Here is a 27,464-nt window from a genome sequence, read left to right on the forward strand (position 1 = left end):
ACTTGCACTTGTTTGCGGGACTGAGCCCAACCCAACTTGCATTAAAAAACAATGAAAAACGTTAAAATTCTTTACGAGTAAATTGATTGGAGGCTCGACGCTCGAATTTGCTTCATCCATTGCTCTTGACGCTCCAGCATTTGAATCGTGAATTGGTGCAAAAGGTTGCAGCCTTATTGGAATAATTTCTCAGCAACCAAACAGTCTTCTTCCTTCTTGTTTTTCTTATCAAGATATCTTTTAGTGTTTTTGATTCTTGAAAATAAAGACCAGTTGTTTTGAGTCCACAATGAGTGAAACTGAAACCTCCAATTCAGCCCCCAAGAACGAGACCCCAAAAGAGGTAGAACCAGCGCCAAAGCAAAAGCAAAAGCGTGAAAGCAATTCCGAGGACTCTATTTCAGCTGCAAAGAAGTTGAAAACCGAACAAAAGCAAGACCCGGGAGTTGATTTAGGTGAAGGGAACAAGGGTAGTGGGGTCCATGAGCCAAATTCAGGTGGGAGGGAAATGGGTTTTAAGATTGAAGCTGATGCAGCTGAGGATAAGGGGTTACGGCACGCCATGGAGGACGCTTGGGTTGTGCTCTTGGACGCAAGCTTGGATTTTCCGGGAAAATTGAGGTTCTAATGCTTTGTTGTTCTTATATATGGCAAGCTTTAAAAGTTCAATTTAGTTACTTCTTGGTGTCTTCTTTTTGGGTCAGATGTGCGCATTTTGCAATTTATGATGGGCATGGAGGTCGATTAGCTGCAGAGTATGCTCAGAAGCATTTACATACAAATGTGCTTTCAGCCGGATTACCACGTGAGTTGGTGTGTTTGCTTAGTCTGATTTTTGCATATATGTTTAGACCTAATGGCAGATTGACATAATCATCTTTGTTAGTTAGACCTAATGGCAGATTGACATAATCATCTTTGTTAGTTTCTGTACGTGTTGGATTGTTTTGTCAATGCGTTGGTAGTTGGATTTCAATTATGAAATTTTGTAGAAAAGAATTTTTCTGATGCTTGAAAAAGAAAATTAAGGCTCTATCATTGAATGATGTACCTATCTGCGCCATATACATTAGTACATATGTTGAAAAAGAAAATTTAGGCATTTTGCTTTCGTGGAAACTGTTGTCCTTGAAGTATAATTGTATTTTAATGCTTTGCATTGCAGTTGGATGTAAAAGCAGCCAAGAAAGCCATACTTGATGGTATAAATTACTGTGCAAGTCTGTTTATTTTTATCATATAGTGATTTCATCCAAGTGTGGATTTTTTTTGTTATTAGGTTTATTTATTTGAATATTGTTTTCCCTAATTTAGGTTTTCGGAAAACTGATGAGTCCCTTCTTCAAGAAAGTGCTGCAGGTACAAAGTGAATCTTCATCCTCTATTTCTGATTTGAACTTTCTTTCGCCTAGATTAATTGAACTAGAATATTGCGTCTCAAATAGTTATTTCTCATATCTTTTATCTATCTATCTATCTGTCTACCATTTTTTTCGCAAGTAGAGAACCATTTTATGGACTAATGTTTTCCTAATATCTACTTGAGGATTCATGTGTTGGTTTTAAATTGTCATCAGGGGGATGGCAGGACGGTGCTACAGCTGTATGTGTTTGGATATTAGGAAAAACTGTAAGTACTAAGTACGTTATTGAGTTTCTAAAATAGAATAATTAACGCCTTTAGTAAGCTGTTTTCTGTATGTAGTATGATGCTTTAAACATCACTGAGTTGCATTCTTTGATCTTGGTTCTGTAATCTGAAATCATTTAAGGATACAATTTGCAATTACGTGATTATTTGATAGGATACTGCTTGTCTTTTTGAAAATTTGAAAAAATAAAAAGGAGCAACTTAAGGCCTTCTCTTGAAGAATACTAGATGATGTGATGATTCAATTTTCTTTCCAAGTGGAATGACTATGGTGCTCCTAAGACATGCCAATGGCAATTTACAAATCCTGTTCTAATGGTACTGGATGTTTCTAGGTTTTTGTTGCTAACATTGGGGATGCAAAAGCAGTGGTAGCAAGATCATCTCCTGCTGAGGGATTGAAGAATGGATCTGATGAAGCATGTCATCTGAAGGCCATTGTTTTAACAAGAGAACACAAAGCTATCTATGCACAAGAGCGTGCTCGTATTCAGAAGGTAAGTGCTGTGTATAAGTAAACTTGGGATTAAGACTTTGTTGAGTTGAATTGTTAGGGGATTATGCTTTGTTTACCTTTAATGTGGACTTGCTAAACTGTGATTAACAAGAGCTGAAGAAAAGAAATAAGGTGATATTCTTTGTATATTGCTTTAGTGTCCGCTGCATTGTATTCCATGTGTAACCTTTTAGTATATTTACTTCTATCTGAATCCACTTGAAACCTTATGAGCTCCTTTCTGCTTGAAATGTGCTTCAGGCTGGTGGTAATGTGAGTTCAAATGGACGACTACAGGGGCGCCTTGAAGTTTCTAGGGCTTTCGGAGATCGCCATTTCAAAAAGGTTTTATTTTCTGTTCTCTTAGACGCTTTTCCCTGTAGTTACATGTTTCCATCAATCTACTACTTTGGGGACAAAAAACCATATTGCTCTACTTTACAAAGAGATTATCGAATTGATAGTTTTGTCTGTAAATTGCAGGTGGGTGTTGTTGCAACCCCAGATATTCATTCATTTGACCTTACAGAGAGAGAGCACTTCATAATTCTTGGTTGTGACGGCCTCTGGGGCGTATGTTTTCCTTCTTTACTTCTCCTGGACTTGGAATATGCCTAGAATACAGAATCTTTGTCTGAATCGGACCTCATATTAATTTACATTTTTCTTTTGGATCTTATTCCTGATATTTTATTGTCTATCTAACAGTACAATGTTTCTAAATTTGTTACAGGTAATTGGACCAAGTGATGCTGTTGCTTTTGTTCAAAAACTTTTGAAGGTAAGCGCAAATAGTCTCTTTCTTAATGATCATTTCAACATCCCATGGAATTTGAATAGGTCCATTGTCTTTTAGGTTTCATTTAAATAATTAATTTATCACGTTTCTTTGAACTAGCATGTTAAGTTTCTCTTTTCTCTTTCTTTTTTCGTTTTGGTCTGATTTTGTTATCTCCTTGTAAAATGGTTTGTCTTCAACAATCAACTACAACATTATTTGGCAAAATGACCAGATCCTCAATTACCTATATGAACGTGTCAAATGGGGAAGATATCTGTTTCTGTTAGTTGCTGAAAATTTGTGGGATTTGATGCATAATACAAAAACCCCTTCACATTCAAATGTAAATCAAGAGGTGAATTATGGTGGTTGTGTGTTGTTTCAAGATATCCTCTTAGGTATCTTGAACTTAATCTGTTGTTTAAGACACATAATTACTTAGAAGGATTGGATTTTATTTTTGCAGGAGGGACTACCTGTTTCAACTATTAGCCGCCGTCTTGTAAAAGAAGCTGTGCGTGAACGGCGCTGTAAAGATAACTGCACTGTAATCATAATCATGTTCAGGCACAAGTAGTTCTAGGCGCCAATTCAACAAAATGTCGTCCACCATTGGTTAGTTGCTCAGTCATGAAGTAACCATTGAATTGTTGAAAACTTGATATATGCAGCCTTGGATTCTTGGTGCAGATATTGCTAGATGTTTTAAAATTGTATTGCTCTAACACAACCAGGTATTCTGGAACTTTGTCCAATGCAAGAAATTTGAATCTGGACCTGACCAGTTTATGTTGTATGCTTGCAAGTTGCAAACGGAACCAGCTCCAATATCATGTCTCAAGTTCATCTTTTAAGAATGTGACCGAAGAAAAACCAGCACAGCCCAAGTTAGACATTTACAAGCTCGTCTGGATTTGAGCAATTGAAAGCACGAACGAAATGCGAAAAGACAATACTGCCCCTTCAGCCTCCTCTCCTTGCTTTTGAATGTTTAGGTTTTGCAACTCCTTAATAATGAAAAGGACTCACATGCCATCTCTGATTGATTCTTTGTATCGTGTTGTTCCATCTTCTTGTCCAACAACCCAACCCAACCTATTAACAAAAAACTGACTTGAGTCGAGACTATGATTTTGGACAAACGACCTAACCTAACCCAATTATGAATTTCTCCTCATTATCATTATTTGGCAGCAGATTCCATTTTCCAAAAAGACAAAATCTTCTTTCACAGTGCCATTAATATGAAATTTAATTTTAGAGGAAGTAAATAAATAAATAAAAGCCTTATGATTGATAGAGAATATCAAACCGTATTCGAAGATGATGGGATTAAGCTCAGACCTGACTGAGAACAATGGAGGGGAACTTTGGTCGCCTACTCTCTGATTACCTGGCTAACATGCTTTACCTTCACCTCGTCTCCCAAACCTCATCACCTCTCGTGGAGCAAAACAAAATATATTTTCAGTTCATACAATGAGGTATAAACTAATTGCATTGCTTGTTCTGCAGCTCTGCTTTGCAGGGTTTCATATAGTCTCTAGAGTTGCATTGAACATTGGTGTAAGTAAAGTTGTTTACCCAGTTTATAGGATCCTCATTGCACTGCTTTCGTTGGGTCCCTTTGCTTATTTCTTTGCTTATTTGCTTGCTTTTAATAAAAAATGGAATGGTCTTTATAATCGTCATTTGTGGTATCAGGATCACTGCAAACCAATGATTTTTCCTTTTGGGGCTGTATTATGCGTCTCCAACTTTTGCATCTGCAATGCAAAACTCGGTTCCTGCAATTACTTTTCTAATGGCTTTGGCTCTAAGGTATGTATTTAGGGCTCTGTTTTTCATCTTCTTTTCTTTATTCTGCACACCTCTTCCTCTGTTTTTGTTTCTTGTTGAGGAAAGAGTTCTACTCTTGAGTTCTCTCTCTTTCTCAGACTTGAGCGCATTAACATCACAAGGAAAGATGGGCTGGCTAAAGTTATGGGAACCATTGCAATTCTTGGGGGTGCAACTATTATTACTCTTCACCAAGGCCTCCCTCTTCTGAACCAGACACAGCCAATTCAGGGAAGAACGCCGCTAACAGAAGAAATGTCAAGTAGCACTGACATGCAGAACTGGAAATGGGGTTGCATCTGCCTGCTTGGACACTGCGTAGCATGGGCTAGTTGGATGGTCTTTCAGGTCAGTCGAAAATCATCTTTCACCCCATGATTATTCTGACCAAACTTATGAATGTCTAACTCAGCCATTTCAATCACCATTTTCATGACCCGGAATGTGATGTTCAAACTTTGCGGGCTCCCATGTTGAAAATGTATCCGGCGAAGCTCACACTCACTTCATTCACATGCTTCTTTGGATTGAAAATGTATCCGGCAAAGCTCACACTCACTTCATTCACATGCTTCTTTGGATTGATTCAGTTCCTGGTGATCGCAGTCTTCGTAGAGACTGAATTGGAGAACTGGAAAATCCAATCTGGAGAAGAATTGTTTACAACCCTATATGCTGTAATTTTCCTAGCATTTGTTAGATAACTACATATGCAAAATATTGGATCTACAAGAATTTCTCTTGAACCTCAATTTATGACTATCTGCATTGTTTTTGGGAATCGGGGATTGTTGTTGCTCTCTAAACATGGCGTATCCAGTATAGTGGCCCTGTGTTTGTTGCTGTCTTCCTGCCCTTGCAGACCACCTTAGGTGCTGTCATGGCAACTCTTGTTCTTGGTGATCAGTTATACTCTGGAGGGTACGACAAAAGTCCCAATCTAATCAAATATCACAAGCGACACAACATGTTTAACTATTACTGCTTGGTTTTCTTCCTAACATTTCCTTCTTCCATTGCAGGATTATTGGCGCACTTCTCATCATGTTAGGTCTCTACTCAGTTTTGTGGGGGTAAAAATGAAGAAAACAGTGTGTTTAACCAAGGGGAAGTATTGAAGAAGCCCCTTCTTGAAGCTGATATAAAAGAAGATTATGAAATTGCATTATATCGTCATAGGCATGCTTATGCTTAGAACACGAGATATGTTATTGACCAAAAACAAAAGAACCCGAAACAGTTAACCACACATGGGTAAAAGTGAGGATGAAATGCAGTAAGCACAGGTTTCAGATAACCTGAGCATCTCAACATGTAAATTCAATGAGACTTTTTCTCTAAAATTATTTGTGCAAATACTTAAGGTTTCCTGCAAATGCATAGAAAGGCAGCCTAAAGCATGATTCATAACAGAGTCCGCCCCCTTGGGCAATTGACGGAGGTGGAAGAAAGATCACGCAATCAATCTTAGCAGTGAGCAAGCAATTCAGAGTCTCCCTCACCCAAGATCGTAAAACATGCATGATGATTTTTGGGAGCCTACATGAACTGTATCTTCTTCTTCATCTTTAACCTCCATAAACTCAACTCCCCAACTCATTTGGAGAAACTCAAACTCCATATCTTCTCAACATTTGAATTATATCTAAGCAAACTCAAGCATAAAGATTATATCAAATGCAACAACTTGTCACAAATTTCCTTTGAGCCTAACAAGAAATGAATGAACAAAATCCGAAGGACACAAATCACCAAAACATAGATCCTCCTAAAACTGAACAGAGACCCCATTTCAGCATTATGAAATCGAACTTCAGGAAAAAGGATTAGCATTGCTCAATGAAGAGGTTTATCAATAGATTGGAGTCTAAATTTTTGTGATGGAAGCCAAGATATACAAAATAACCATCTTCTCTATTAGCATGCAAACTTAAGACGACAGAGTTAAAAGAAATACATAATGACTAACTAGATGCATGGACAAAGGTAAGTTCCATAACATCCCTTAATAAACACCCAAAGATCAAATCAAAAGTAAACATCCAGTACCATTACCAAAATTCGGAACAGAAATCCACCTCAAAAGAAATAGAGCACAGATGAAATAACAAACATCCAATCTATCTTACTGTAACTATGTCATCAATCTTCAAAATCATCCGCACACACTCGGTGGCCAGAGTGATGGCACTTGTGCTCACAAGCAGCGGCTGCACCACATTCTCCTCCAAGATGTTGGTAATCTGCCCCTTCCTCACATTAATTCCAGTGTTGATTTCTCCCTGTGCGTGGCGGTTCCTCAGCTCAGTCACAATCGCAATTGGATTCAAACCCGCATTCTCAGCCAGTGTATAGGGAACAACCTCGAGCGCCTCTGCAAACGACTTCACACAATAACCCTCCATCCCCTGCAGCACCTTAGCCCACGCACCCAACTGCCTCGACAGCTCAATCTCCGGCGCACCGCCACCCGCAATCAAAAACCTCTTGCTCACCAAACACCTCACCACACACAAAGCATCGTGCAGGCTCCGCTCCGCCTCATCCAGCACCAACTGGTTCGACCCACGAACCAGAACGGTAGTGGTCCGACCCATGTTCTGAATCCCTGTAATCTTCACAATCTTTCCATCACCAAGCGAAACCTCCTCAACCAAATCAGCGTAACCCAATTTCTCTGCCCGGAAATGCTCAATGTTAGCAATGGGCAAGCAATTCAGAGTCTTGGTGATGAACTCGATCTCATCTCTCTCCACGTCCTTGATCACCAAGATCTTCGCTTTCGCCAAATAATGCAAGGACAAATCAGTAACTGCGTCTCTCAGAATACTCTTCTGAATCAGCAAGACGTTACACCCAGTCGCCTTGATCTTCTTAATCATACCCAGAATGTAATTCCTTTCTTCCTTCAATATCCTATCCATCTGTGTATAGTCGGAGACTACAATGCTCTGTTCAATATCGGTCTTGGGAGGCGAAATCTGGAATTGAATCACAGCGATCTTCGCGTTCTCCATTCTTGTAGGCCCACCAGCAGCGTGACTCGCCTTCTTATCGAAAACAAGTCCCTTCACCGTCTCCGTATCGTCGACGGTGCCTCCGAGCTTCTTCACGATCCTGATATCCCTCAGGTCCACCACCTCTGGCTTCGCGGGGTCCACCACTGAGAGCACCGCGTCGACGGCGAGCGGCGCGAGCAGAGTCGAGTACTGGCTCACTACCTTGCTGTTGAGCGATGTGCTTGCGGACTTGACCAGCGAATCGCGGTCTGTGAGCTCGACAGGGACGGCCATGGCGGTCAAGACATCGACGGCTCTAATGGCAGCCTTGTGGAGAGAGTCGGAGATGACCGTCGGGTGGACGCCGTGGGACAGAAGGATGTGGCACTGTTTCAGGAGAGCGCCCGCAATGACGACGACGGTGGTGGTACCGTCACCAGCGGCAGAGTCTTGAGACTTTGAGAGCTCGACGAGCATCTTGGCGGCGGGTTGGAGGACCTCCATCTTGTTGAGGATGGTGGCGCCGTCGTTGGTGATGATGACCTCGCCGTTGGCAGTGGAGATCATCTTGTCCATGCCCTTGGGTCCCAGGCTGGTCCGGACGGCATCGGCCACGGCTCGAGCGGCGAGGATGTTGGCCTGGCGGATGTCTTCCTTGCGCTTGTTGTCGACATAAGACTCGGTCTTGGAGGACGAGCGGGGTTGGGAGATCACTGCTGGTGAAGCCATGGATGCAGGGATGGACGAAAGGCTTCCAAGTTCCAATTTTGAAATGGTATGGAAACCCTAGAGTGAGAAGCAGAGAGTGGGGTTTTAGGTTAAACAAGGAGAGAGAACAGCTGTGTGTCCCTAGTAAGGATAGGTTAGATTTTAAAAAAAAAAAAATTTGGGCTAGACTGTAATTTTATCTCTATTTTCTTTTAATAGATAAATGAGAAAACAGAGTCCAGCACCAGAGTCATGACGTAAATGCTCTCAGCGCCACTTCTCTCCAACCAACATAACCCAAACCAAAACAACACCAAGACATCCATTGCATCTGTCCAAAACCCTAATATCAGCAAATGGCTCCATAACTGCTGCAACTGAAAAAACCCACAGCCGCAACAGACACATACACCCACGCCCAGAGAGAGCCATGCCCTACTCAGCCCTCTTTGAGGGCTATATAATAAGAACAACCGCCATGTCTCTCAAACCGACCACCGCCTCATCCCCCATTTTGGCCTCTTTGCGTAGGACCCACAACCACCGCCACCACCACCACATAGCTTTAGTAAGGCGGTCTTTTTTCGGTTGCACCATGAGGAACAGCCGTTACCACACCCACTGCCTTGCCCGGTCGCAGAATTGGAATGCGTGTTATTATCTGCCGCGTCACGTGGGGCCAGTGGGGGAAGTCACGTGCCTGGCCTCGTCGCGGGCCGTGGAGGCTGATTGGAAGCAGAGGCAGCTGAGGAGTACGGCGGTGCCCTTTTTGTACCAGCAGAACTTGGGTTATGGACGGTTTGCATACCAAGACGCCTCCGCTAGTGAGGATTCCGACTACGAAAGGGGTTCTTCTCAGCGCCAATCGGTTAGTTTTTCCATGCCCATTTTCTTAGAAACTTGATTGCTTGAATTGAGCACTTTGATTGAGTTAGCCTCTGTTTTGGTTTAGTAATTTTTTAAGCTACTTTTGATTACTCTTGGAAATGAAAATTTCATCTACGAAAGTTTATAGGAGCAAGAAAAATTCTTTAACCTCATCATCTTCCAATTTTTGAAGCTAGAATGGCCATTGGCGACTTTGATTGAGTTAGTAATTATTGGGGGATTGTTAATTCTAAATCCACTGCAGCTGCTAATGAAAGTGAAATTGTATTCTTTTACCAAAAAAAAAAAAAGTGATTATATTCCTAAGATGCTGGCCAAAAAGCACAAAGGCTAGAACTTTGGTATCAGTATATGTGTTTGAAAGTATCTTACTCGTTTTAGGACTTTGAAATAACAGCCAACGAAGTTGAAAGTAGGATGAAACCTGTTAATTTTCTCACGACTCTTTTTCAATGTAAATTCTGTGATTTTAAATAAATGCTTTATTTATTTAACGTGAGAGAAATATAACTTTCATAGATATATATGGTGGTTATTTGATTCTGGCTGATGGTTTGTAGGGTGGTTCGACCCTTGAAAACATTGATGAATGGAGATGGAAGTTAACCATGCATCTTCGCAACAAAGATGAGCAAGAAGTGGTGTCCAGGGAAAGAAAGGACAGACGTGATTTTGAGCATCTTTCAGAACTGGCAAATAGGATGGGTTTATATAGGTACGTCAGTTTAGTGTGTGCACGAGTTATTCACATTTTCTTTATTCTATGCCCATGTTTGTGTGTTTTCTGATTCTTAATTTTCTCAAGCAGCCGTCAGTATTCAAAAGTTGTAGTCTTTAGTAAAGTCCCTCAGCCAAATTACAGACCTGATCTGGATGATAAGCGACCACAAAGAGAGGTACTTTCATCTATTTCTCAGCCAAATTGACTTTGTGCATATTGTTGAAGATAATCTACTACCCAATATATATTGTTCTAAACTATTTGAAGCATGTATAGGTTGTCTTACCTTTTGGACTGCATAGAGAAGTAGATGCTCATCTCAAAGCCTATGTATCTCAAAAGCCAATGAAGACAGGAAATTTATCAGAATTTTCCTTTTCAAGATCAAGCAGTAGTGGAAGTATGGTTAATGATGGAGGACCTTATGAGCAGGAGGAGCCCTCAATACAGAATAGTGATGCCATGGAGAAAATTCTTCTGCGGAAAAGCTTGCAACTGCGTAATAGGCAACAACATTGGCAGGTTATTCTTTTCCTTCCTCTTGCCACAGTTATACTAGCTGGACGTTCAGCCCTTTTGCATTTTATTATTTATCTTATTTATATGTAGTAGACAATGCATTGCATAAGTGAAGGTTTTGTTTTTCTGTGTCTTTGGTATAGTTTGACTTTGAGATGGAGTTCTTGTTCATTTCCATCTAGCTTTACAGTAGCTTTGTCGATTTTTAAATACATCCATGTTGAAAATATCTAGTCTTCTACAGGAATCTCCTGAAGGTCAAAAGATGCTTGAACTTCGTAGAAGCCTGCCTGCATATAAGGAAAAAGATGCACTGTTAAAAGCCATATCAGAAAATCAGGTGCTGTTGCTATTTATGATTTTTATAACTGGTTATGGATGACTGCTTTTGCTCGCTAATATAGTTGAGTTTTCCTTTTATCTGTCCTTCAGACAGTCTCAATAAAGGTCTCAGGGTTTAATGTTGGTGCTCCTTTTAACATTTAACAAACATCTTATTCTTTTATAAGTGTAAGAGTTGTGAATATCTGCCTAAACAAAGCAGGCGCATTTTCTTAGGCACTTAATTTATAGCTTCAAGTGGAAGACTAGTTTTATGGAGGCTCGAGCACTTAGACAACTTGATGCAGGGCAGCGGCTATAAGCTGCTGTGCAGTGACCCAAACGTATCTAAAATACGGAGAATAGAAGGATAAAGCAAAAGAATTGAAGTTGGAACGAAGATGATTGAGTTCTAGGGCAAAATCCCAACAGAAACTCTATAGACTAATGTCTGAAATTATATTCATCAACAAAACCTCAATACAAGAGTCTCTAAATAGCCTATTTATGCTAGAATACAGAAAACCTAATTGATATAGGAAATTAAAAACCTAAACAGGAAATTAAACCAAATCCTAGTAAGAATAGGAAAACAAAAGAAGTAACTAATAATTTAAAGTAAATAGAACCCTAGCCCAATTGATTGACGGGCCTAAGTAATCTTAGAGAGCTTCATAGATGCTCCTGCATCACAACTATCTCTTGTTTCAGTTTTATAACCATCATCGTGCATTGATATCACATGGCCCGAGTTTCCGTGCTGAGTTCACAATTCTTGTTTTCCTCCTGAATTTAGACTCTTCAAAAGAACAATGTTTTGTCAGTGTATATTATATTAGGACTATCTCTATTGCTAGTAAATAAATTATTAGCACTTACAGGCGCATTTCCATTATCATTGTCATCATCACCATCATCATCACCATCATCATCATCATCATTATGATTAGAATTATTATGACCGTCATTATTGCTACTGTTATAATAATTATTTCTGCCAGCTACTGAGGAAATGTGTTGATACCCTTAGTGTATTTAGTGAATTCTATTGATTGGTTGGTTTCTGTGTGTCTTGGCTGTAGACTGAATAAATGGTTATGATTGTGAGCAGGTCATAGTTGTCTCTGGTGAAACAGGTTGTGGTAAAACTACACAGCTTCCTCAGTACATTTTAGAATCTGAGATTGAAGCTGCTCGAGGAACTGCCTGCAGTATTATTTGTACTCAGCCTAGACGAATATCTGCCATGGCTGTTTCTGAAAGAGTTGCTGCAGAGCGAGGGGAGAAACTAGGGGAATCTGTAAGTTCTTGTATCTGATGTCATAGCTTTTTCTTCGAAATCTTAAACTTCCCATATTACTTGTTTTGTCTTAGTAGATTGTTGAAACATCTAATCTAGCCAACTTGAACCTAAATCTTCTCCCTTTTGTAAAAGGTTGGTTACAAAGTTAGGCTGGAAGGGGTGAAGGGGAGGGACACCCGCCTTCTTTTTTGCACCACTGGAATATTATTGAGGCGATTACTTGTCGACAGAAAGTTGAGAGGTGTTACACATGTTATTGTTGACGAGATTCATGAACGTGGAATGAATGAAGGTGATTTTTAATTTTGGAATGTATTTGTTGATTGGTATATCAAATATGACCTAATCATATTCTTGCATTTGTTTCAGATTTTCTTCTTATTGTCCTGAAAGAACTTCTCCCTCGTCGACCAGAGTTGAGGTTGATTTTGATGAGTGCAACCCTAAATGCTGAGCTTTTCTCTTCCTACTTTGGTGGTGCTCCAATGATTCATATTCCTGTAAGTTCAGGGCACTAGTCCTTATTTTCGTTTATTTATTTATTACTGTTTTTTTTTAATTATCTGTCCCATGTAACTAAAGTAAAATTTACTAGTAGCTAATCCATGATCATCATCATTGTGGATTCATATAGCATGATGTGCTTAGGTGATTCCAGGAGCCAGTTATATTTTATATTGTTAATTCTTGTCAGAATGGGTGATCTTTAACAGTTACAGTTAGCCACTGTTTCGTGGTCTATAAAATTTAGGGACAGAAATCCAATCCAACAGTAAAAGCATTTTTCTAGAGCATCTTTTCTTTTGTCGCCTCAAAATGTGGCGGAAGAATGAGAAAGTTTAGCTAGGACATCACATAAAATTGAGTGCTTCTCGCTTAGATTCTGTGAACTGCTGGATTCTTGTTTATCATCCCTTTCAAGTCTGAACCAATCATTTACTCCACTTATTTCCACTGACGATCTATTGCTGTGTTTGATTTCATGCCATCTATGACCTCTAGTGTCTCCTATTTATTATTTTGTTGGTCAATAATGAAATTTATACAATGCACTATAGAATAAGATACTGCCATTACAGTGTATTCCATGATTCCTTCAGTGATTGCACTTCTAGTTCAGTTGGTCCACAATGATGTCGTTTTCTCAGCATAAGGTATACTGGACTCACCTTTTATTTGGGGGTTGGGCTTTGCTCTATTTTCAGGGTTTTACGTATCCAGTCCGAGCACATTTTCTGGAGAATATTCTGGAAATGACCAGGTATCAGTTGAATGAATACAATCAAATTGATGATTATGGTCAAGAGAAGGCATGGAAAATGCAGAAACAAGCTCCAGGTTTCAAAAAGAGGAAGAGCCAAATTGCTTCTACAGTTGAGGTATATAAAATTTGTCTTAGTTTTTGTTGCAATCCCTCAATTATATTTTAATTTCTTTTGCCCCTTTTTCAACAGGAGGTACTTGAAGCTGCTGATTTTAGGGAGTACAGTCCGAGGACTCGAGAGTCTCTCTTCTGTTGGAATCCTGATTCCATTGGTTTCAACCTCATTGAGCATCTGCTTTGCCACATAGTCAGGAAAGAACGGCCTGGTGCTATTTTGGTTTTTATGACTGGTTGGGATGACATTAACTCCTTGAAGGATCAACTCCAATCTCATCCCCTATTAGGAGATCCTAGCAGGGTCCTACTGCTTGCATGTCATGGTTCTATGCCTAGCTCTGAGCAGGTGGTGTAACTGTTCTCCTTTATTTTGTTCTCAATGCATATAGTTAAATTATCATGGGCTAGTGATGAGAAACACTTTAAGGACTTCAAACTTCTTCATATATATTGGGATTATCCATTCATCAAAATATGTTGAATGTTTTTGGCTAAACAATATGCTAATCATGCATGGTTGTTGGGGTTTATAAAGCCTTTATCTAAGACTGGGAGGCTTTAGTTTCCCATGGAATGTGATGTGAAGGCCTGTCATGTCTTTTGACTGTATCAATCCTAAAGATTCTTTTATTGAGGATTCCCGTTACTGTATTGGGGCCATCTTTCTGCCTTCTTATCTATAATTTGGAATTTTAATCCATTAAGTTGTCGTAACATTATCCTATAATACAGACTAATTGATGTTGTTAATTTTGCTAAAGATCGTGATAATTAATAAATCATTACAGCTTCATATTTTTCCGATGAAATCTTTTGATGTTATAATTTTGACAATTTGATGCGGAACCAATTACTTTTGGGTTGTTATTTCTTCCCCTTCGTAGTCTGAGGACAGTAGCCAAGTTTTGAATGTTACAACATGCAAGGCTTTGTATTTAGTAATTTAATTTTCTTTTGTTTTTGTAAACAGAGGTTAATATTTGATAAGCCAGAAGATGAAATTCGGAAAATAGTTCTAGCGACAAACATGGCTGAGACTAGTATCACTATCAATGATGTTGTTTTTGTGGTTGATTGTGGAAAGGCGAAAGAGACATCATATGATGCACTAAATAACACTCCCTGTTTGCTTCCATCCTGGATTTCAAAGGCTGCTTCTCGGCAAGTAAGACAGTTTTGCCAGTTTCAATATCCATTTGATTATTTTATCTACTTCATGCTGGATCTTTTGATATAATGCAAGGCATCACTTTGTACTGATTGCCAAAGGTTTCTACTTCTTAGTTAAACTGTGCAATTTTGTTGATTGTATGGTAACAACACGTGAGACAATTGATATATTACATGAAAATTAAATACATGGGTTGTCAGTATTAATTAAAGCCTTTAATCTATAGAGAAGAGGCAGAGCTGGTCGTGTTCAACCTGGCGAGTGTTACCATCTCTACCCCAGATGTGTATACGATGCCTTTGCTGATTATCAGTTACCTGAACTTTTGAGGACGCCATTGCAGTCTTTATGTTTACAAATCAAAAGTCTGCAACTTGGAAGTATTTCAGAGTTCCTATCTAAGGCCTTACAGGCGCCAGAACCTCTATCGGTAAAAATTCTATCTGACTACTCCCAGTTTATGCCTTTTCATAATACTTGCATGAGAGACTGTTGATAGTATTGTATTGCTTTTGAACTTTACCTAAAATTAACATGTGAATTAAGATATAATTTCTCTTATGTTATCAGTCTTATCTATGCAGAAGATCTTCATATTAGTATTCTGCATTTTGTTTTTTTTGTAGGTTCAAAATGCTGTTGAGTATTTGAAGATTATTGGGGCCTTAGATGATAACGAAGATCTGACAGTGTTAGGTGATGATGACTGATTATCAAAGCTTTTTAAGATGTGTTTTGCTTTGTCTGCAAGTCCTTAACTGAGGATTGTATGATGTGCAGGACGCCACCTGTCAATGCTTCCCGTTGAGCCTAAACTTGGAAAAATGCTCATATTAGGGGCTATCTTCAACTGTCTGGATCCAGTAATGACTGTTGTTGCAGGCCTTAGTATGAGAGATCCATTCCTGATGCCATTTGACAAAAAGGATGTAAGTATGATATGGTGTTCCTTGCTACAGTTTGATGTTTTAATTTGCGCTGTTGCGTATTTTGATGATGTCTCCCCTCCCCTGGCATGCCAGCATATTCTGCACAAGCATAGGCTGAGGACTAACCATATCGTTTTCAAATTTTGTAGCTTGCAGAATCAGCAAAAGCACAGTTCTCTGCCCGTGATAACAGTGATCATCTTGCTCTTGTCCGAGCTTATGATGGTTGGAAAAATGCTGAAAGAGTGCATTCTGGTTATGAGTACTGCTGGAGGAATTTTCTTTCTGCACAAACTCTAAAATCCATTGACTCTCTTCGGAAGCAGTTCTTCTTTTTGCTCAAGGATACTGGTCTGGTTGATCATCATACAGAAACTTGTAATACATGGAGCCATGATGAACACCTTGTCCGAGCGGTCATCTGTGCCGGATTATTTCCTGGAATATGCTCTGTTGTGGTAAGTCATTATGCATACCTTATAATGTTCTTATATTTTTTATTTTGTAAGTGTTTTAACACATGAAAAGAAATTATTTAGTTTGTCGTAGTAGCCTATTTTTCTGTGTACATTATACGGAGAAAAAGAGTGATATGTTCAACTGAGCAAGAGTGTGATAGAAGGTGTTGTAATCTTCACATTTAGTTAAAACAATACCACAAATGATATGTTCGAGTGTACAAAAACTGTGATAAACGGGGTCATGATTCTTCAGATTAAGTTGAATTTCTGAACGGTCACAAGATGTTGCTTGCATCTGTTTTGCTTGTGAATGGTGTATCTTTCTCTAATTTATCGTGTATGTTGCATTGTTACATTTACGTTGCACAGAACAAAGAGAAGTCAATTGCGCTGAAAACAATGGAAGATGGACAAGTAATGCTATACTCGGTTAGTTCTTTGTCTTTGGCTGTATTCATGTTTCCTTGTGGCATTAATTCAAATTTTCTATTTAATTGTATATAATGAGACATCATTATTTCTGATCTATTGTTTATGATTGTTGATTGCATCAATTAGAATTCTGTCAATGCCGGGGTACCCAAAATTCCATACCCATGGCTAGTTTTCAACGAAAAGGTGAAAGTGAATTCGGTATTTCTCCGGGATTCAACTGGTGTATCTGATTCTGTACTTCTTTTGTTTGGAGGCAACATCTCCAGGGGCGGGCTGGTAGGTTCATTGACTTTGGCTGTGCTCGTTACTTTGCATTTGTGTTCTTGAAGAAAAAATAGTAAATACTCCTACTTGCTTTTGGCAGGATGGGCACCTGAAGATGTTGGGAGGATATTTGGAGTTTTTCATGAATCCTGCATTAGCAAATACATATATTTTTTTAAAGGGGGAGCTTGGCGAACTGATTCATAACAAGGTTTGTATTTGGTTTCACCATTTGTCATAGCTCTTGAAACACTTGGAATCTATACCCACTCTCTCTCTCTCTCTCTCTCTCTAACATGGTGATGTCTTTGCAAGCAGCTCCTCAATCCCAAATTGGATATGCAGTCCCATACTCACCTCCTATCAGCGCTAAGATTACTGGTCTCAGAGGACCAATGTGAGGGTAGATTTGTCTTTGGTCGTAAGGTGCCAGTACCCTCAAAGAAGGCAACAAAAGATATTAAACCTGGCGCCTTGACAGTTGGTGATAAAGGTGGGCCTAATAATAATTCCAAAAATCAGCTGCAAACTTTGCTTGTCAGAGCCGGACATGAGGCACCCACCTACAAGACAAAACAATTGAAAAACAACCAGTTCTGTTCTACAGTGATCTTCAATGGGTTGAACTTTGTAGGGCAGCCTTGCAATAGTAAGAAACAAGCAGAGAAGGATGCAGCTGCTGAGGCTGTGCTTTGGTTAAAGGGTGAGAGGCATTCATCTTCCACAGATATTGACCATATGTCAATGCTTCTAAAGAAGAGTAAAAAGACAAGCCAGAAAAGGACTTCATTTGATAGTGCTAAGTGGGGTTAAGCATTGCTTGTCGTATAGTGGAGTTAAGCATATGATCAAAAGCACAAGCAGCGGTAAAGAGCTGCTGGAGACTGGTCCATCCTCAAAGGCTTGGGGTACGAAATTTGAACGTCAATCTTCTAGGCAGTTGAGCTTCCTCTGGAATAGAAACTACATTCCGTAGAATCTATTATTGGTGCCGGCCTGTGCAAACCCATATTTGGAAAGAGGTGATATCTAACATTCTTTATTGGTAGAACCACCCATATTTTGGAAAGGGGTGATTGGGCACATTCTTCCTTGGGTATGGATAATGGACCTTGTTCTGTAGAAGTTGCCGGTTATTGTAAACAGGTTTTTAGCCGCAGCTTACAGATCACATTGATCCACGCCTACTGCTGTGTCAAGGAGCTGCATTTTGTATATATTTGTTTGAGTAGGGCGCAGTCTTTGTAAAGCGAAAAAAAAAACTCCTACATTTTCACGCAGGAGTTAGGGCTGTATTTGTAAAGAAACACTGTCGATTCTTTTTGGTACATCGTACTGGATAAGCAATATGGAAATTGTTTATTTATATCTATATTTCCATTATTTTCATTATTGTCCAGTTTCTTTCCTTTTATTTTTTCTATTTTAAATTCATGTCTGTTTGTGAATCATGATAGGTGGTGTGTGGTTGATCATCAGAACATGGGAACGCGTATGAACTCCCTTTTGGTAAATAATGCTAGGCTAGAATAACATAAAGAACCCGGAGAAAAGAACACGGAAAAACTATGCAGAGGCCCCATCTTCCTCTTGAAACTAACCAATGGCTTAATAATGCAGAAGTTCAAGAGCTTTTAACAGAGTGGGTCTAAACCTATTGACGTTAAGCTTTATATTTTGCGCATTCAGAAAAGTTGACTTGAATCCTTCCCATCCTCGTATTGGAGTTGTGTGAGGGTCATTTTTCAGCGTGCTCTCCTCTTTGCTTATTTTATATTCCAAGTAGTTTAGATTCATACCCCTTGAAGGCGCTCCGAAGTAGTTTGTTGCAATCCATTCGAACCCTCCAATTGGTAGTATTTGGATAAAAATTGAATTTTCAGGAAGGAAAAGAATGTTTGTGAGGCCAGCTCCATGAACTCCCATTAACACATCACAAGAATTCACAACTTGTGCAATTCTTGACATATTCCTGTCTGCTTCTTCAACAGTTACCTTGTACCCCAAGGTTCTAGCCATCTTAGTAATTTGTCTTAAATTCGTGAAACACCTTGTCCTCCGTCTTGATATGATCAGAAGCCGGGGATTTTTACGTTGACCATCTCTGATTCTGATTGCATTCGCCCTCTTCAATGAATAAGTGTTTCTTAAGAACTCTCTGAAGTCTTTCATAGAATATGAATGTTTTGAAGGATCAATGGTCAGATCCTTTGGATGTCTTTTGAGGCCAACAGTTATGCTTGGAAAGCAGTGGACTGCTTCTTTGTCAATGTCAAGAAGCTCATAATTAGAAAGTCCTTTTAGTATTGCTTGGAACTTTGCAACCCACCAAGTTCGTAAATCCGAAATAAGAAACTGAACTTCTCCATCATATTTTCGAGAAGTAATATAGAGTGGAACTACTATATCAGTAAATTCATGGAAATGGTTTCCTGTATATCCTCCATTTGAAAACAAGATGGCTGGAACACTATGATTTCGGGAGCATCGAGGGACTTCCTGGTCACCAATGACTGGTTTTACTGACCATGCTCGAGTGTGATTCATTGGCTTTTTGTCTTCTTTTCGAGCATAAGGTCTTATAGTCCAGGGGCCATTCCCTGCTAACACATCCATTTGAGATGAAACAATAGAAACTGTCGAAGATTTTCCATCAACCCGAGCATCCCTGTTGATCTCGCAAAAATTGGTTCTTGGTTCCAAAACATTGCAAATTGGCTCCAAATTCTTTGTCACGACTTCTGAAACTGCAGAATGAATTTAAATGGTTTAATCACAACTTCCGAATTATGTACTTTTCAAGAAGTTTAGAGCTATATAAACCTTAACCCCACGGAAAGTAAGTAGGAAATAATGATATCAGCCACTTGGAAAAGTGGTAGAGCATAAGGGTCCTTACTCTTTGTCTCTGCTTGTGGACCATTTTCTGCAATGAGACCAGTGGGAGTGCGTATCTTCTGATCGGGATGCTTGCCTTTGATTACCTGCTGAGAGCTGTTTGTTTGCTCGACTTGCAGCATTTCCAAACCAACACCCACTGACAGCTGCAAATTCCCTGCGAGTAAATGAAAGTTTAGACATCACTATAGCTGCTCAAAACATATCATGTTAATCTGGTCATTCGTAACTTTCGTACAGAAGAAGGTAAAAAGTTTAGGTTAAAATATGCTAAAGGTTGAAGAAGAAGAAGAAGAAGAACATTTTCCATACAAACTAATAGATTCAAACTAGGCCTGAGCACCGTGCAAAAGTATAATGGTATGAGCAAGCAGCAAGCAAATGTTCCATATCGTAACCTCTTCTGCTCATGGTGAGCAAAGCTTCTGGCAAGTATAGAATCATGCTTCATTTTTGCTCAACTAATATAATTCTATTCAAGATGACATAGGGAAGCCTTAATGTTTGATCAATAAGATAATCTGATGTAGGGCAAGAAGGTATATATATGGAGGCTAACCTGAATGTTTTGATCTGTATTAGTTCTAGTCAATTCAAATATAATCAGTTTGTTGATAACCTGAATATATAGGCATATTCATAAAATCATAGGGGCTAATCCAAACTAAAAAAGGGAGCTAAATAAGTTCAGATAACAGCATAACTAAATTACCTAGTATGACAGAAACCAAATCAAGCCACACAAGAAACGGAAAGTATCCACACATCTCCATTTCAGTAAAAATAGCAATAATTTAATCATAAATCTTCTTAGGATCTCCAGCATTCCCCCTGGTACGAAAAACTCGACTCGGGAGAATTAAAATTTCAAGTGAACAAAAAGAATGATCAAGTTTCTTAAGGTGTCTTCACTCTTCAGAGTCAGTTGAGTGCTGCTGACTGGCAGGTCAATTGATGTTGTTTGCATCTGTTCTACTTGTATATTTCTCTCTTTTGTTTTTTGGCAGAATATATTTCTCATTTTGTACATGGCAGGAAAAATGCAGAATGAACTAATATTTCTGCACTCAGCAGTGATTTTCATGTCTTTGGCTGCATTCATCTTTCCTTGTGGCATTGTTTCTGTATTAACCAAAATCTTAAAAGACAACATTATTAATAACAAGGGATAAAATAGTAAAAACTAATATTTGAAGTTTAAACAATCAAAAATAAACTTGCAAAATGATTATAGATGGAATTAATAATAAACTTTAAAATTTAAAATAAACTTACAAATTATAGATGGAATTAATAATAGAAAAGGGAACAAAATGCATATATCTTGGAAAGACAAAAAAAAAAGAGAGAGTTTGACAACAACCAAAAAAAAACAGATAAAAAAAGGAAGAATATTATTATTTTTATTTAATATTTACTCGCAAATGGGTGGAGTTGGTATAAGATAGCCCAAAACGAGGACAAGTAACAAAGAGGCCCAAATTATAACACGAAAACCGGCTGTGACCGACTCGTCTAATTTCTACAATCTGATTCAGAGCTAACTTCTAAGTGAGAGAGCGAGAGAGCGAGAGAGCGAGAGAGAGTCCAGAAGAAAGAGAAACCTAGATCTGGTCGCTCGCGTCTCTGGACGAGATTCGAGAATGGAGCCCTATGGCAAAATACGAACCATAAATCGTTGCCATTGCCTTGTCCGGAGCCGGATCCGAACAAGGCAATGATTTAGGGTTTCGGATGGTGCAGAGAGAATGGTGAGATCGTTCGTCTCTGCGTCGACGATGAAGATCACAACAGTCCACAACGTAGCTATTTCGCGCGGATTAGGATCTGTGTCAGATTACGGTAAGAGTATAAATCGATGATTTAAACCCTATTTGAGTGCTAGGTTTACACGATGCATATTTTGTTCGTTCTGGAATAAAGAAAGGATCTCCGTTCATTTAGTAGCAAGAATTTCATGTCATTGCCTGTTTGGAGAGAAAGAGAAGGTTGAATTTCCCCTGTGTAGGCAGTGTTTGACTATTTTTTATTGGAATATTTTGATTAATTTAATCTGCTGATATGAAATAGGATACATGAAATTTTGTTCATATATCTGACTTCGTTTTTACTTTAGCCTGAGTTTTTAACCATTGTTAAGTTGATTGAAAACGAGCATTCAGTTTTCAATTTTTGGATGGAACATGCATGAGCTAACAGCTGTGGGGTATTATGCCCTTTAGGTTTTCATTTTATAATTTTGACAGTTTTCGTTCTATTCAGTTTAGGGCTTGAGGGTATCTGGCTTAATTTTTAAATCTTTGTAGAATCTATTATGCTGCACGCCTCTCATGTTGTGGTTTGCAGGCCTTATGGGCAATTATGCTTATAATGCAGAAAGCCTCACATTTTGATGTCCAGTTATGCATTCAAGCAGGTTATCTTACCTACGGTCATGCATCCACTTTTTGCGTACCCATTCTCTTTCCCACAACCTAATCTACATGCTTGGTTTGTGTTTGATGTGTCTAGTACATGAGTGTGTGTGTCTCTATATATATGTGTGTATAACAATATGGTTTGAGGACTCTGCGAGTAAATTTTGTATTCCTGTCTGTAATTCTTTTATATTAATACAAGTCATGAGTGGGTGTCATTTTTACATTCATATGCACAAAATTGATTTGGCAATGTTTACTTTTTCAGGTGACCAGGAGCTAGTGAAACTAGAGGGGACTAGCCATTTAGTTACCACAGTGAAGCCAGAGGTGATTCTTGGTTTAATGCTTTTAAAAAACCTTGATGTTTTCTTCTCCCCTCCCCCCAAAAAAAAAAAAACCACACACACCCTACTTTATTCATACCGTGACTTTCATCCTAATCTACATGCTTGGCCTCTGTTTGATGCGTCTAGTACATGAGTGTGTGTGAGGTTTCTTTCCTGCCTCTATAATGCATTCATTCTTCCTTTTTTTCTTGCTCCAACTAAATTTTCTTTTTTTTTCTAATTGTGAAGCATGAAAGTGCTATCATTTGGTTTTACATGCCTTGATTTTTCTTTCGGTCAGCTATCCAATTTGTGTTACTTTGTTCTACATTGCCTTGCTTATTTCTTCGCGCTTGATGGCGTTTTTCTTCTGCGTTGCATGGTTTCTGGGTCTCTTTCATTTCTCATCCATTATGCTTTCACTCATCCATTTTCCAAGTATTTTTTAATCTCTTTAAGTAGATTTGGTATTTTTTTCATTTGCAGTCGATATTTTAATTTCTTTTAAAATGGCCAGATTTTAGGAGTCGAACCCTGGATAACTGAATGGTCGGCCCAATCAGGCATAAAAATCGACTGCGTACATAGATAAAAAGCCTAGAGCGAAGGGTCCAGCTTGCTCTTAAATCAACCGCTTAGGCGAATGGCTTTACTTCGACTTTTACTTTGAGGTTCAGTAAAACAAGACTGATCAAGTGTTTCAATATCATCAAACTTGTTAGTATTGTTGGTGGCGAATTCATGGTTACAAACGTAATTGGGCGGCAATCTCAGATTTATGGGCACGGAATCAATTGTGCGATTAAGACAATTTCAAGTTATTAAGGCCAAAGTTGATATAACTGCCCGCATATTCAACTACTTGTCGCATTGAGTGTGCCCAAAAGTGTAATATGTATAATAACGTAAGGCCCAGAAATCGGTCCAATATTAAGAAAACTGGTCCAGATGATGGCCCAATATCTTTAATAAGGCCCAGTATCGCAAAAACGGTAACAGAAATGTGCCGACTAACGTTAACATAGCCCAACTACTGGCCCCCTATCAGAAAACAGGGCCAGATGTCCCCTGAAGATAGGCCCTGTAGTCCGCCCAATAATCTAACAAAAGGCCAAGTCAGCCCAAACAAGCTCACCCACATTACGGCCCAATACCTTGAGAAGGCCCATTAATGTGAAAGCAGGCCCAGAGAAGGGCCCAATAACGTGAAAACGGGCCTCTATCTCGGCCCAATAACGTCATAAAGGGGCCCAGATGTCGGCCCAATACCGTGAGTAAAGGCCCAGATGTCGGCCCAATACCCTAGGTTAAGGCCCAATAATAGGCCCAATAATGCTCAAATGGGCTCAGATGTCTGCCCAGTAACATGACAAAAGGACCCAGATGTCGGCCCAATACCATGAGTAAAGGCCCAGATGTCTGCCCAATACCGCAAGTGAAGGCCCAAGAATAGGCCCAATAACGATCAAATGGGCTCAGATCTCAGCCCATTAACATGAAAACAGGCCCATATATTGTCCCAGTAATGTGAAGCAAGCCCATATAACGGCCCAATAAAGTGAAAACGGCCCACATATCAGCCCAATAACTTAAAAAGGCCCCCATTTTGACCCAATAACCTGAAAAATAAGGCTTATATGTCGGCCCAATAATATAAAATAAAATCAAGGACCCGAATTCTGCCCAATAACCTGAGAGAACAGGCCCAGAAGTCAGCCCCTTAACCTGAAAAATGGCCCAATGGTCGGCCCAGTATCCCGTCATTGGGACCAGATGTCCCAAGAAGTAAAGGGCCCAGACATCGGCCGAATTACGTTGAATACAGGCCCAAATGTGGGAACAAAAGCGTCACAAAGGCCCAAGGTAAGCCCAATAACGCTCAAATGGGCTACCTCAGCCCCACAACGTGCGGAAAGGCGGCCCTTACGTTAACCCAATAACATAAAAAGGTCCTGTAAGCCAACCAATAATTTAAAGTTCTGATTAAGGTTCGGCCAACTAACAAAAAGGTGGGCCCATTGAACGGAACTTCAGTTCGAGTTTGGCCCAATATGTCAAACGTTAACCCAAAGCTCATAACTTCAGCCTAATACAGGCTAAAAGCTATAAATATAGTCAATATATTGTTATTCAGTCATGTTAGTGTCATGTTTCAAATCATGTTTTCTCAGTAAACCAACGTCCTCATTCATTATATTACCTGAAACTTGATAACAGAAGAAAAAAGAAACAGGCGCGCACACACCAAAAACCAAACAAACAAAAAAGTTATCATTCAGCTAAGTCGCTTTCTTCATCATCGTTATCATCTCAAGATCCCAAGCCTTCTCAGTAGCGACGATCCCTGTAGTCAATGGCCTTTTTGCATTTTCAAGCTTTACAAAAGGTCTCTGTTCCAAAAAGATAGATAACAACCAAATTAATTCATATGAACAGAAGCATAGCTGCAGAAAAGAATATCAAGTATTGGCCAAAAAAATACAAATGAAAAACCGATAAAATATACACAGAGGTGTAAATTCTTGGAACGAGTTAGCAGCTTTTGTGCCAAAATTGCGGAACTACTGAACCCCAAAATCGATAGTTATTGGACCCATAAATTGATATCAGAAATATTAGGCCCAAATTGCAATTACTGGTGCAAGAATTCTATATTGAGGGCCTTATATATGTCCTTTAGGTGAGGCCCTATCTCTCAACCCTGGATCAAATTGGTTAGCCATTGTATAAAATTGGTTAGCCTGATCCGACGGTTAAGAGATAGAACCTCACTTAAGGACCATATATAAGGCCCTCACTATAGAATGACTCTTTACTGGTGGTGTAACCGATTTGTTTGGGCCTAGACACACGAAACCCAATAAGTACTAAACACAGCCAACTAGCTAAAATGAGGCCTGCAGTAAACATAACATATGATCAGAAACATTTACAGAGGAAGTCTATACAATGTAAAATACAAGACTCCTAATACTAAGACTGAAAAATAAGATCCCTCAATGGCATTTTCCTACTATACCCATATTATTATAGCTATATATTTCACCCCATAAACAAGATGTTAATATTAAGGCACAAGCATTTTAGGACACTTGTAGCTGCCTTGAGTCATAACTAACACAGTTACAGGAAGTATAGTGGGCAGTTAAGTGGCTATCCAAGCATTCAATCGGCTATGGAGGGTTTCAGCAAGCAGGTAAGCCAATGATGACTTTTAAAAACTTAGGTAGGTCAATCGCTGCTCATCCCTCATGTTCTCTCCCGTGAAGTGATTAATCCCTAATATCAACAAAATCCATTATGATTTTGAGCGCCATTCTACTCCTGCTGCATCAATTTGACTTAGCATACAAAACTATGTCCATTATCATCTACAGGCTGCTATACTAAACTACGTCCATTACCATCTTCAGGCTGCTATACTGTACTGCAAACCCACTTATTTGCCTCAGTATTCATCAAAACATTATAACTTTACTTCCTAGATATCGGGAATATAAGGTTGCAGAAAGTTACTTCACACATTGCTTCTAATATTCTAAAGCTCGCTCGCTTACTCTTAACAAAGTAAACATACAAAACATAGAATTGCTGCAGCTAAGACATACCATGCAACAAACAACTTACACAATTCAAACAGAGGTACAAGTACAATTCCATGTTCATTTTGCTTCGGAGTGAGAAACAACACTAGTAATAATGCATGAAAGATGCCTTTTCCTAATAAAACAAGATTAAAAGGACCATGCCAACTTTGGCCATTGAAGAAAGCCATCTCAAAGGCCACACATAATTTATTTATACGCAAACGATAAAGGTCAATAAATAGTAACAACAAACATTGCACCTTATGAATTGTCATGTTCCCCAACACTCTTAAGCGTTATCATTGAGAAATTCAGCACAGTCCAAACAAAAACTTTCAAGTCCGAACAAGAAACCAATCAATTAAAAAAACCACAAATTCAAACACTCACCTGAAGATCTTGCTGGTAGTGGAAGCTATGCAATGAATGGGCCTGAAGATGCTTCTCTTTACATGGCCCAGCCAAGGTCTCGGAGATCGAGGCCGATTACAATCTATTACAATCTTCTTCGATCTCACAAGCTTCTTCCATCTAAGACAAGGTAAAATGAAATGATAAATTAGGGTTAGGGTTGGGTCAGAGATTAAGATTTGAGACATGCTAGAGATTGACGAATTTAATGATGAGAATGGGAGATTTACGCTATGATTTCGAAGATTTCATGCAAATTTATTGCAGATCCCTCATCGTGATGCGAACACTAAGGCCGACGACGACGGTTCGCATGCACAAATTTCTTCGATCTAAAACAAGGTAAAATGAAATGGTAAATTAGGGTTAGGGCTAGGTCGGGGTTTAGAATTTGAGATGTGCTAGAGATTGACAAATTCAAAGAAGAGAGTAGAGATTTACGCTACGCTTTCGAAAATTTCATGCAAATTTCTCGCAGATCCTCGTGATGCGAACACCAAGGGCGACGACGACGGTTCGTATGCTCGCCTCGCCAGAAACCCCAATCTTCGAAGCTTTGGTCCATCTCGGCCTCCCATGTCGTCAATTTTGCAGCTAAATCTCATAATCTCCGATATAGATGATCCGACGTAGTCTCTAGATCGACATAGTGCAGAGAAGCCTCTCAGACCAAAATATCATATCAAGATGAATAATGTTCTTCTAATGATAATAATATTAATAGCTATGTTGTGATTTATTCGGGTCGGGTCATATTTGTATTCTTATGTATGAAGCCCATTCCTTGCGTACTGTTATGTCAAAGTATCAGGCCACGACCTTCCCTTTTCTGTCTTCTATCTGGGCCTCAGCATTTAAGTCAAATTAAGTTGTGGGTACCCCTAGCCTGGTCTGTATTTTATTCCATCTCCTTGGGTTTGGCTTTCTGTCTAGCGATACCTTTTCATACGACTTG

At 39.2% G+C, this 27,464-nt stretch overlaps 4 protein-coding genes, 2 long non-coding RNA genes and 1 pseudogene across 11 annotated transcripts; 4 read left to right on the forward strand and 3 right to left on the reverse strand.

Moving 5' to 3' along the window:
* The first annotated feature begins 96 nt into the window (after positions 1–96).
* On the forward strand, positions 97–4,749 carry LOC103338745 (Protein phosphatase 2C family protein). 6 transcript variants are annotated; one of them, XM_089041517.1, is made up of 11 exons: positions 97–621; positions 705–813; positions 1,166–1,202; positions 1,315–1,359; positions 1,578–1,630; positions 1,987–2,148; positions 2,409–2,492; positions 2,631–2,720; positions 2,881–2,928; positions 3,395–3,543; positions 4,633–4,749. In XM_089041517.1, exons 1-10 carry the CDS (start codon positions 290–292, stop codon positions 3,503–3,505), a joined length of 1,071 nt encoding a protein of 356 aa, XP_088897643.1. In that variant the 5' UTR covers positions 97–289; the 3' UTR covers positions 3,506–3,543; positions 4,633–4,749. The 6 variants fall into 6 exon arrangements, with proteins under 6 accessions (XP_088897643.1, XP_088897641.1, XP_088897642.1 ...); XM_089041515.1 differs by lacking the exon at positions 4,633–4,749 and adding an exon at positions 3,735–3,977; XM_089041516.1 differs by lacking the exon at positions 4,633–4,749 and adding an exon at positions 3,663–3,712.
* On the forward strand, positions 4,685–5,989 carry LOC103338746 (WAT1-related protein At3g18200). Its single transcript, XM_089041519.1, has 5 exons — positions 4,685–4,749; positions 4,866–5,114; positions 5,231–5,444; positions 5,588–5,688; positions 5,790–5,989. The coding sequence occupies exons 1-5, from the start codon at positions 4,700–4,702 to the stop codon at positions 5,842–5,844; spliced, it is 669 nt and encodes a 222-aa protein (XP_088897645.1). The 5' UTR covers positions 4,685–4,699; the 3' UTR covers positions 5,845–5,989.
* Positions 5,990–6,662: 673 nt separating this feature from the next.
* LOC103338744 (TCP-1/cpn60 chaperonin family protein) lies at positions 6,663–8,653 on the reverse strand. The gene has a single exon (XM_008241983.2). The coding sequence runs from the start codon at positions 8,493–8,495 to the stop codon at positions 6,888–6,890; it is 1,608 nt and encodes a 535-aa protein (XP_008240205.2). The 5' UTR covers positions 8,496–8,653; the 3' UTR covers positions 6,663–6,887.
* Positions 8,654–8,719: 66 nt separating this feature from the next.
* LOC103338743 (DEA(D/H)-box RNA helicase family protein) lies at positions 8,720–18,259 on the forward strand. Its single transcript, XM_008241980.3, has 19 exons — positions 8,720–9,342; positions 9,923–10,077; positions 10,171–10,258; positions 10,360–10,605; positions 10,847–10,942; positions 12,035–12,223; positions 12,359–12,518; positions 12,596–12,726; positions 13,432–13,605; positions 13,681–13,953; positions 14,578–14,772; positions 15,005–15,208; positions 15,405–15,474; positions 15,559–15,707; positions 15,857–16,165; positions 16,538–16,597; positions 16,727–16,879; positions 16,968–17,078; positions 17,186–18,259. The coding sequence occupies exons 1-19, from the start codon at positions 8,905–8,907 to the stop codon at positions 17,678–17,680; spliced, it is 3,696 nt and encodes a 1,231-aa protein (XP_008240202.2). The 5' UTR covers positions 8,720–8,904; the 3' UTR covers positions 17,681–18,259.
* Positions 18,260–18,475: 216 nt separating this feature from the next.
* On the reverse strand, positions 18,476–20,538 carry LOC103338825 (alpha-1,3-arabinosyltransferase XAT3 pseudogene; annotated as a pseudogene).
* Positions 20,539–21,235: 697 nt separating this feature from the next.
* LOC103338742 (uncharacterized) lies at positions 21,236–22,839 on the forward strand. Its single transcript, XR_514614.3, has 2 exons — positions 21,236–21,607; positions 22,451–22,839. It is a non-coding gene; the product is annotated as an uncharacterized LOC103338742 (long non-coding RNA).
* Positions 22,840–24,673: 1,834 nt separating this feature from the next.
* On the reverse strand, positions 24,674–27,206 carry LOC103338740 (uncharacterized). The gene is made up of 4 exons (XR_514613.3): positions 26,951–27,206; positions 26,740–26,841; positions 26,489–26,629; positions 24,674–24,901 (listed from the first exon to the last, which is right to left on the reverse strand). It is a non-coding gene; the product is annotated as an uncharacterized LOC103338740 (long non-coding RNA).
* Positions 27,207–27,464: the final 258 nt, after the last annotated feature.

The sequence above is a fragment of the Prunus mume genome, linkage group LG7 (genome assembly GCF_029339155.1).
Source record: "Prunus mume cultivar Tortuosa linkage group LG7, ASM2933915v1, whole genome shotgun sequence".
Classification (NCBI taxonomy): domain Eukaryota; kingdom Viridiplantae; phylum Streptophyta; class Magnoliopsida; order Rosales; family Rosaceae; genus Prunus; species Prunus mume.

Coding starts and splice junctions, on each gene's coding strand:
- LOC103338745 (XM_089041517.1), top strand. CDS start 290: ATGAGTGAAACTGAAACCTCCAATTCAGCCCCCAAGAACGAGACCCCA. Junction 1,631..1,986: donor TTTGGATATTAGGAAAAACT/GTAAGTACTAAG, acceptor GGATGTTTCTAG/GTTTTTGTTGCTAACATTGG. Junction 2,493..2,630: donor GAGATCGCCATTTCAAAAAG/GTTTTATTTTCT, acceptor TGTAAATTGCAG/GTGGGTGTTGTTGCAACCCC.
- LOC103338746 (XM_089041519.1), top strand. CDS start 4,700: ATGCAAAACTCGGTTCCTGCAATTACTTTTCTAATGGCTTTGGCTCTA. Junction 5,445..5,587: donor TGTTTACAACCCTATATGCT/GTAATTTTCCTA, acceptor TGGCGTATCCAG/TATAGTGGCCCTGTGTTTGT. Junction 5,689..5,789: donor GATCAGTTATACTCTGGAGG/GTACGACAAAAG, acceptor CTTCCATTGCAG/GATTATTGGCGCACTTCTCA.
- LOC103338744 (XM_008241983.2), bottom strand. CDS start 8,495: ATGGCTTCACCAGCAGTGATCTCCCAACCCCGCTCGTCCTCCAAGACC.
- LOC103338743 (XM_008241980.3), top strand. CDS start 8,905: ATGCCCTACTCAGCCCTCTTTGAGGGCTATATAATAAGAACAACCGCC. Junction 12,519..12,595: donor TGAACGTGGAATGAATGAAG/GTGATTTTTAAT, acceptor CATTTGTTTCAG/ATTTTCTTCTTATTGTCCTG. Junction 14,773..15,004: donor CAAAGGCTGCTTCTCGGCAA/GTAAGACAGTTT, acceptor TTTAATCTATAG/AGAAGAGGCAGAGCTGGTCG.